At 42.7% G+C, this 9,633-nt stretch overlaps 1 protein-coding gene across 1 annotated transcript; it reads left to right on the top strand.

The window, feature by feature from the left end:
• Nucleotides 1-49: 49 nt before the first annotated feature.
• Nucleotides 50-9,348, top strand: ATP23 (ATP23 metallopeptidase and ATP synthase assembly factor homolog). Its single transcript, XM_026864351.1, has 5 exons — nt 50-494; nt 602-683; nt 972-1,109; nt 7,897-7,980; nt 8,967-9,348. The coding sequence occupies exons 1-5, from the start codon at nt 478-480 to the stop codon at nt 9,168-9,170; spliced, it is 525 nt and encodes a 174-aa protein (XP_026720152.1). The 5' UTR covers nt 50-477; the 3' UTR covers nt 9,171-9,348.
• Nucleotides 9,349-9,633: the final 285 nt, after the last annotated feature.

The raw sequence follows: 9,633 nt of genomic DNA, 5'->3' as shown, positions 1-9,633 counted from the left end.
TTTTTTTTTTTTTTTTTTTTTTTTTTTTTTTTTTTTTTTTTTTTTTTTTTTTTGTCAGATGATCCATCTCCACTTTTTTTCTCTTGCAAATTTGAAGAGGGTTCATCGATTTCTGGTTCATTTGTGTCCTTTTCACCATGTAATGATGGCTGTGAATGTTACTGAAAACAATGGTCACTACAGGCCACTCTGTGTATGTTTACTACTAATAAGATAATGTCAGAAACAACTTGATTCCTGAATAGCCTTGTCTCTTGTTTCTGTATCCCTTTATATAGCCCAAGGTGTAACAGATGCAGTGCAAACAGATGCATTGCATTAGGGTTAAACACTGCAAAGTATGAGTTTACCTGTGTAGTGCTTTTTTTTTTCTTGTCTTTGTATTTTGATTATAGATGACTTTCAAAATTTTTATCTAGAAAAATTGATTGCAGCAATGTTTTTCTAGATCCATATGCTCAACTTCTTCTTGAGGCTATGAAGCAGTCTGGTTGGTATGTAAACTAATTCATCTTGTTCTGTGTAGTAACATCACCGTTATATGGAGATACTGGTCTTTTTCAAATTCTTCCCTGTAACTTTGCTTGTTTGGGCCTTGCAGCACTGTCTTCAATGACCGGCACTTTGCTTGTGAAAACTGTGATGGCTGTGTCAGTGGAGGTTTTGATTCTGCCACATCTCAGGTAGGCACTAGACATTGTCCTCTTTGAAAGGACTACAATTTTTTTTAGTGCTTTGTTACTAGGATTAAAACGACTAATGTTGATACCCAAGTTAGTGATGAAAACAAGATAAATGAAAGATGTTCCATGGTATTGGAGCTCATACAGTGCAGAATGATGAGGTTGTTAATGTTGAAAAGCACTGATGTGAAGAGTCTAAACAGTGTAGGTGATGTGTGCTGGGTCTCTAACAAGTAAGGGAGATGCTGAAACTTGGTGAAAACACTATCTCTATCTTTTCTTCTACAGATTGTTCTGTGTCAGAACAACATTCGCCAACAATCCCATATGAACCGGGTGGTCACACATGAATTGATTCATGCATTTGATCACTGCCGTGCACATGTTGACTGGTTTAAAAATGTCAAACACTTAGCATGTTCAGAGGTAAGTTAAAATGCTTCTGAAGTTGTCATCACATTAATTACTGCTGGTTATTAGGGATGCTTCATGTTTAAATAGGCATGCTGTTACACAGACTTCATTTGGTTGAATCTTGTTAATACATTTTGTCTTTTCTGTCAGATCAACCAAAACAGTTTCACTCAGACAATAAATACTTAGTTTTCACAAATTTTCATAAGTCAGTGTCATACTGAGTAGAATGCGATCACTGTGAGTGTTACTATAACAAGAAGTGGTTATTAACAAATTAGAGTAGTTAGAGATGAAAATGCATTCACACATTAATCAAATGCTTAAAGAGTTCTTCTCCCTTGCAGATCTCTGTATGTTGGTTAGTTGTCACAGTAGTATGGTAACCTTCTTTTTGTTCAGATTTTTTCGGTTAAGAGCAAACTTGCCTTTTCCTATAACATTTTTTTATTAATTATTGTATTGCTAATAATACATTTTAGTTATGACTCTGTGACTATTTCAAAGGATGTAGGAATTTGATGCTTGAAAGGCCGTAAAAATTGATGCATTAGGAGGTAAAATTAAACTGAGCACAGGGTAGTAAGGGTTCATCTTGTGTACACGACTTGTGTGTATTCACATGCATTTAGTTGATTTCTGATGTTATCTGTATGATTTGATGACACAAAAAGCTTACCAATATGATTAATATTATAAAAGTACATTCTTGTGACTGTGTGAGTTGGGTGGCTTTTTAACTTTTTTAAAAAATACATAAAGTGATGCAAAAATGTTATAGTGACTTTATTTTAGGTTTTGTTAGTTTGTTTGAATTTTTTAAATAAGAACATATTTGATTCCAGACTTAAGATGAGCACAAGTTTCACCTAAAAAGAGTATGTGAGAGAAACAAAAGGGTGAGTTTGGTACAGAACAAATCAGATTTCATAAAAATTAATTTTAATTCATTAATTGAGTTCATATTTGCTGCGGAAGAGAGTCGCAGTCTCTAATCTCCAAGTGCAGCACTGATGAGTGGCATTCCTCAGGGGTTGGTGTTGGGACCAGTGCTGTTTAACATCTCTGTTGGAGAGACAGACAGTGGTATTGAGTGCACCCTTAGCAAGTTTGCCAACGACATCAAGCTGTGTGGTGCAGTCAACACACTGGAGGGAAGGGATGCCATCCAGAGGGACCTGGACAGGCTTGAGAATTGGGCCTGTGCAGGCCTCATGTAGTTCAGCAAGGCCAAGTGCAAGGGCCTGTACATGGGTTGAGGCAACACAAATGGAGTCAGAGAGATGACTGGATTGAGAGCAGCCCTGTGGAGAATGGCCTGGGGATATTAGTGGGTGGAAAACTGACTATGAGCCAGCAATGTGTGCATTGTCGCAGCCCAGAAAGCCAAACATACCCTGCACTGCATCAAGAAAACTAGCCAGCAGCTCAAGGGAGGTGATTCTCTCCCTCTACTCCACTCTTGTGAGACCCCACCTGGAGTATTGTGTCCAGCTCTGGGGCCCCCAACATAAGAAGGACACGGACCTGCTTGAGTGGGTCCAGAGGAGGCCATGAAGATGATCAGGGGGCTGGAGCAGCTCCCTTATGAGGACAGGCTGAGAGACTTGGGGTTGTTCAGCCTAGAGAAGAGAAGACTCCAGGAAGACATTATAGCAGTCTTCCAGTACTTAAAGGAGGCCTACAGGAAAGATGGGGAGGGGTTCTTTATCAGGGAGTGTAGTGAAGGGGTGAGGGGTAACAGTTTTAAACTGAAAGAGGGTAGATTTAGATTAGAGATAAGGAAGAAATTCTTTATTGTGAGTGTGGTGAGACACTGGAGCAGGTTGCCCAGAGAAGTTGTGGCTGCCCCCTCCCTGGCACTGTTCAAGGCCAGGTTGGACGGGGCTTTAAGCAACCTGGTCTAGTGGAAGGTGTCCCTGCCCATGGCAGGGGCGTTGGAACTAAGGTCCCTTCCAATCCAAACGATTCTATGATTATCTTTATCTTATTAGAGATAAAATTTTATGAAGTAACTTCATGTGGCATCAGTAAATCCATTCTGTATAACTGTGGGGGGCTGACTTTGACTGGCCGCCAGGCCCTCATCAAGCCATTCTCCAACTCCCCTTCTTCAGTAGGACAGGGGAGAAAAATAACATTAAAAAGCTCATGAATAAAAGATAAGGACATTGGATGTCACTCACCAGTTACCATCATGGGTAAGAAACAATCAACTTGGGGAAAATTTATTTAACTTATTGCCAATTAATGATAGAGTAGGATACTGAGAAATAAAACTGAAATACCTTCCACCTGCCTCCCCATCTTTCCAGGTTTAACTTCTTCATTCCTGACTCTTCTGTTTCCTTCTCCCCCGTGTGTCACAGGGGAATGGGGGCTGTGGTCAGTTCATAACAATTCTCTCTGCTGCTCCTTCTTCCTGATGCTGTTGCCCTGCTCCAGCATGGGGTCCTTCCCACGGAATCACAGAATCATCTAGGTTGGGAAAGACCTTGAAGAACATCTAGTCCGACCATTAATTTAACACTGACTATTCTCAACTACACCATATACCTAAGCACTATGTCAACCCAGCTCTTCAACACCTCCAGGGGACCACCACTGCCCTGGGCAGCCCATCCCAATGCCTAAAATCCCATTCTGTAAAGAAATACTTCCTAATACCTAGTATAAACCTTCCCTGGCACAACTTGAGGCCATTACCTCTTGTCCTATAGCTTGTTACTTGGTTAAAGAGACTCATCCCCAGCTCTCTGCACCCTCCTTTCAGGGAGCTGTAGAGGGCGATGAGGTCTCCCCTCAGCCTCCTCTTCTTCAGACTAAACACCCCCAGTTCCCTCAGCCGCTCCCCGTACGACCTGTGCTCCAGACCCTGCACCAGCTTCGTTGCCCTTCTCTGGACACGCTCGAGTCATTCAATGTCCTTTTTGTAGTGAGGGGCCCAAAACTGAACACAGGAATCGAGGGGCGGCCTCACCAGTGCCGAGGACAGGGGTCAGATCCCTTCCCTGTCCCTGCTGGCCACGCTATTGCTGACACAAGCCAGGATGCCATTGGCCTTCTTGGCCCCCTGGGCACACTGCTGGCTCCTGTTCAGCCGGCTATCAATCAACACCCCAGTTCCCTCTCTGACTGGCAGCTCTCCAGCCACTCCTCCCCAAGCCTGTAGCGCTGCTGGGGGTTGTTGTGGCCCAAGGGCAGCCCCCGGCATTTGGCCTTATGGAAACTCCCCCAGTTGGCCTCAGCCCATGGCTCCAGCCTGTCCAGGTCTCTCTGCAGAGCCTCCCTCCCCTCGAGCAGATCAACACTCCCACCCAACTGGGTGTCCTCTGCAAACTGACTGAGGGTGCACTCGATCCCCTCATCTAGATCATCAGTAAAGATGTTAAACAGGAGTGGCCCCAAAACCGAGCCCTGGGGGACACCACTCATGACTAGCCAGGACTGGATTTAGCTCCGTTCACCACAACTCTCTGGGCCCGGCCATCCAGACAGTTTTTTACCCAACAAAGCGTGTGCCCATCCAAGCCATGAGCAGGCAGTTTCTCCAGGAGAATGCTGTGGAAACGGTGTCAAAGGCCTTGCTAAATTCAAGGTAGACAACATCTACAGCCTTTCCCTCATCCAATAAGCAGGTCACCCTGTTGTAGAAGGAGATGGGGTTTATCAAGCAGAACCTGCCTTTCATAAAGCCATGCTGACTGAGCCTTATCATCTGGTTCTCCCATATGTGTTGTGTGATGGTAGTCAGGATGAGCTGCTACATCAGCTTCCCGGGCACTGAAGTCCAGCTGACAAGCCTGTAATTTCCTGGGCCATCTTTCCAGCCCTTCTTATATATGGGTGTCACATTGGCCAATTTCCAGTCTGTCGGAACCTTCCTGGTCATCCAGGACTGCTGGTAAGTGATGGAAAGCGGCTTGACGAGCACCCCAGCCAGCTCCTTCAGCACCCTCGGGTGTATCCCATCTGGTCCCATAGACTTGTGTATGTCTGTGTGATGCAGTAGGTTACTGACTGTCTCCTCCTGGGCTTGTTCTCCCAGTCTCTGTCTTCTGGATAAGGAGGCTGGATTCCTTCAGTACAACTGGTCTTGTTATTAAAGACTGAGGCAAAGAAGTAATTAAGCACCTCAGCCTTTTTCTCATCACTCATTACCATGTTTCCTCCTGCGTCTAGTAGGGGATGGAGGCTCTCCCTGGTCTGCATAGCCTCACAGCATCTTTGTAATCATTGTGAGTGGCTAGGCCCTTCTTCCAAAGGCTGTAAACTCTCCTTTACTCCCTGAGTTCAAGCCAAAGCTCCCTGTTCAGCCAGGGTGGTCTTCTCTGCCACTGGCTTCTCTTACAGCACCTGGGGACCACCTGCTCCTGTGCCATTAAGACTTCTTTCTTAAAGAGTGTCCAGCCTTCCTGGACCCACATACCCTTCAGGACTGTCTCCCAAGGGATCCTGTCAAGCAGGTGACTAAACAAGTGAAAGTCAGCCCTTTGGAAGTCCAGTATGGCAGTTCTGCTGCCCCCTCTCCTGGCCTCTCTAAGAACACAGAACTCTATTATTTCTTGATTACTGTGCCCTAGTTGGCCTACAACCAGTACGTCATCCACCAGTCTTTCTATTCACAAAGAGGATGTCCAGCAGGGCACCTTCTGTGGTTGATTCACTCACCAGCTGCATCAGGAAGTTATCTCCCACACATTCCAGGAATCTCTGGGACTGGTCCCACTCTGCTGTGTTGTATCTCCAGCAGATGTCTGGGTAGTTAAAGTCTCCCACAAGAACAGGAGCAAGCAATTGTGAGATTTCTCCTAAGTGTCTATAGAATATTTCATCCACCTCTCTGTCCTGGTTGGGTGGCCTATAATAGACTCCCACGATGGCATCTGCCCTGTTGGCCTTCCCCCTGATTCTAACGCAAAGACACTCCACTATTGTCTCCACTACACTTGTACTCAGAGTAATCATAACAGTCTCTAACATACAGCACCACCCCACCTCCTCTCCTTCCTTGTCTATCCCTCCTAAAGAGCCACCACTTGGCACACTCCAGTCATGGGAGACATCCCACCATGTTTCTGAGATATCCACTACATCATAATTTTCCTGTTGCATCATGGCTTCAAGCTCCTCCTGTTTGTTACCCATGCTGTGTGCATTGGTATAGATGCACTTCAGAGGGACTGATGCCCCCAGCACTTTTTGCATTTAGAGGTGCTCAGTCCAGCCTGAGCTTTCACAGGTGTTACCACGGTTACTGATCCATCCATATGCCTTGCATCTTTGTTGTGCTGCATGTCTCCATCCCTTGCCTCCACTGAGATGGAAGGGTGCGGGTCATCGCTGGCACAACAGCGTAATCTACCCTGGGGCTTATTTCTGGGAGTTCCAATTTTGTCCCTTCCCCCCTTCAAATCTAGTTTAAAGCTCTCTCACAGCATACAGTCCTTCATAAACTGCTCCAACGTGGGTCTTTCCCATGGGCTGCTATTCTTCCAAGACCTGCTCCTGCTTAGGTCTTTTCCACAGCGTACAGTCCAGGAACAGACTGCTGCAGTGTCAGTCCCCCACAGGCCACAGTTCCTGCCAGAAAACCTGCTCCTGCGTGGGCTCTCCATGGGATGCAGCTTCCTTCAGGGCATGTCCTTCTGCTCTGGTGTGGGGTCCTTCTTGCACTGCAGTGTGGATATCTGCTCCCTGTGTTCCTTCATGGGTTGCAGAGAGACAACTTGTGTCACCATGGTCTTCTCCACAGGTGGCAGCGTGCTCTGGTACCTGGAGCTCACCCTCCCTCTCCTTTCTCACTGATCTTAGTGTTGATGGGGCTGTTTCTCTCACATTTTCTAATTCCTCTTTCTCACAGCTGCCATGTAGTATACTTTCTTAAATGTGTCATCACAGAGGTACCACCGGCACTGCTGATGAGCTTGTCTTTGACCAGCAGCGGTCTGATTTAGAGCCAACTGAAATTGCTTCTGTCCAGCATGGGGGCAGCCCTGTGTCTCATCTCACAGAAGCCATCCCAACAGGTCCCCCGCTACAAATATCTTGCCTCATAAACCGAATACACTAATTCAGAATTATTAAGTATCATCTACCTTTTTTTCTTGTCTAAGCATTTACACAGTGCAGAAGAAAGCATGTGAGCCTGAATCATAAAATTAGAGAACGTGCGTAAAACAAGATTGTGCTTGTGCTTGTGCTTGTTCCTGCTCTTGTTGAGATTATTCGCTTGCTTCGGGTCTTTTGATATTTTATTATATGGTCTTTACAGTTTGTATTGTCAAGTTTTTAATTCTTGCATTTCATATTTTCCATGCATTTATGCTCACTTTAATACTTAATTACAGGAAATATAATTTTAGTTTTATTTCCTAATTGAAGGGGTAGGGTGTGGAACAGTTGACAGACAAAAGAAATTACAATGCATGGGACAAGACAGTTAATGAGCCAAAACACACAGATTCATTTAAATGTGGCTTTTCCTAAAGCAGGTGGGTTACCCAGAAAAGCAGTATTGCAGCTATAGGAACTTTTGCTCATTCATTTAAGCTTTGGCAATATGTGAGACTTGGTCCCTGGAGAAATTTACAGCTTATATAGTAATACTTTGCAGTTCATTGATGCTGAGAGGGTGAATATAAAGGGTAATATGTACTTAATAAGTAGAAGTGGCCCTGGGAATAGTCTCTACCAACACACACCAGAAAGATATTGAAGAAAAAAAATGTAGTTACAGTTTTTATGATTTTACATGTACATGTGTTTCTCTGATTCTGTGGGTTTTTTTTCTCAACAGATTCGAGCTGCTAATCTCAGTGGAGACTGTACACTGATGAATGAAATAACCAGGTTTAAATTTGGATTAAAAGGACACCATCAGGTAAAGACTGTAGATGTTAAAGTCTACTGATTTGTTGTGATCCATCCTTACCTACGTGATCTCAGCCTTCTACACTTTCATAGCTGAAAACATCAGAGAAATAAGTAGATATCATGGACTTGCTGCTTTTTCTTAATTAACCTTTAATAACCTTTAATGCTTCCTGTTAAATTTTTTTTCCACCTTGTTATTTTTGTTGACATGAAATTCCTGTCTACTTAGTCATATTGTAGAGCATTACCAATGAAAATGTATGGTTAATAAGAACCAAACAAAAACCAGGGTTTGCAGGAAATGTAGTGAGAATACCTCACCCACTGTAATCAGGTAAGACTCTAAAAGGTCTTTGAAAACTAGAGAGAGGGGAATGACAGGGGTTTTAAATAACTATGTGTGTTGTCTTACAGGAATTAATTTTTGTTAATAGTAATGAAGACTACAGATTGAGTCCGAAGTAGTTGCTCATGTTAGAGTGGCATTTACCTTGTAGTTGGGGGTGTTTACATCTTTTTTTATCTTTTAAAAGACAAACTGTGTAAGCAAAAGTTGCCATAAAGGAGGCATCAGAATGAAGGCCAGTAGAGGGGTCATTCTTTAACATTTTATAGCATTCTTTAATGTTTTATAGCATTTCAGTTGGAAAACTACAAACTTATTTATGTCTGTTTGTTTCTGACATATTTTCTCTTGTTTCCAAGTCAAGTTATACAAATACTTGATACCTACAGCAGATCCCAAACTGTATTTTAATTCCTGTTCTAAGGAATGTCTTTTACTTATCTGACGGTTTATTTGCACATAGAAAACTAAAACACATAGTTAACACAAAAATGGACTTTAGTGCTTATTACAGGCTCTAAATTATTTGACTCTTCTGCGATACAGAATTATTCCGTATCTAGTAGGAGTTCATACTTGACAAAATCTGGAAAAAAATTATTTATACTAATAATGACAAATTTTTCTTTATCTTATTTCCACTTTAGACTTGTGTACGAGACAGAGCAATTCGTTCCATTTTGGCTGTTAGAAAAGTTAGCAAAGAAACGGCAGAGAAAGCTGTGGATGAAGTTTTTGATGCCTGCTTCAATGATCTGGAACCTTTTGGAAGAATCCCGCACAGTAAAACAGATGCAAAACGTGCTTATAAAGACTTTCAGAACAGAGATCGCTATAATGCTAATTTGTAAAGAGAAAAAAATGTAAGAAATTATATTAATATTTGATTGTTCTGTTACATCTGGAGTCACAGTCTATGCACGCAGTGCTGGTGGAAAGGGCAATTTTATTAAATGTATCAATTAATTTTGTAAACCTTTTCCAGGAGCCAAATTCCATGGAATTAAACAAAGTAAATGAACAAGACTAAAAAAACATGTTTCCTCAGCTGTTGTTCTGGCAGGATAATTTAGTACACCAAATGACTTGTCATGTAATGATCTGCACATTTCAATGCACATTTAATTCTGCTCAGTCAGACTAGGACTTGGTTTCTAAAAGTTTTGTTTTTACTGAATAAATATTTTTATAAAATCTTTACATTTCTACCATCCTTGATACACAGTCATAAGCGAAATGATTTCATCACTCTACTTTAAAAGATGGGTGCCTGAACTACAGCTCCTGGGTCTAGATTTAATAACTATGGCTAAA

This window comes from Athene cunicularia (assembly GCF_003259725.1).
Source record: "Athene cunicularia isolate RWA chromosome 1 unlocalized genomic scaffold, athCun1 chr1_part2, whole genome shotgun sequence".
NCBI classification, from domain to species: domain Eukaryota; kingdom Metazoa; phylum Chordata; class Aves; order Strigiformes; family Strigidae; genus Athene; species Athene cunicularia.
Note: the sequence above shows the minus strand (reverse complement) of the source record. Positions and strands in the feature narration are given on the sequence as shown.

Excerpts from the sequence above, each read along its gene's own strand:
- ATP23 (XM_026864351.1), top strand. Across the intron at positions 684-971 it reads TTGATTCTGCCACATCTCAG|ATTGTTCTGTGTCAGAACAA; the intron begins GTAGGCACTAGA and ends TTTCTTCTACAG. Across the intron at positions 1,110-7,896 it reads AACACTTAGCATGTTCAGAG|ATTCGAGCTGCTAATCTCAG; the intron begins GTAAGTTAAAAT and ends TTTTCTCAACAG.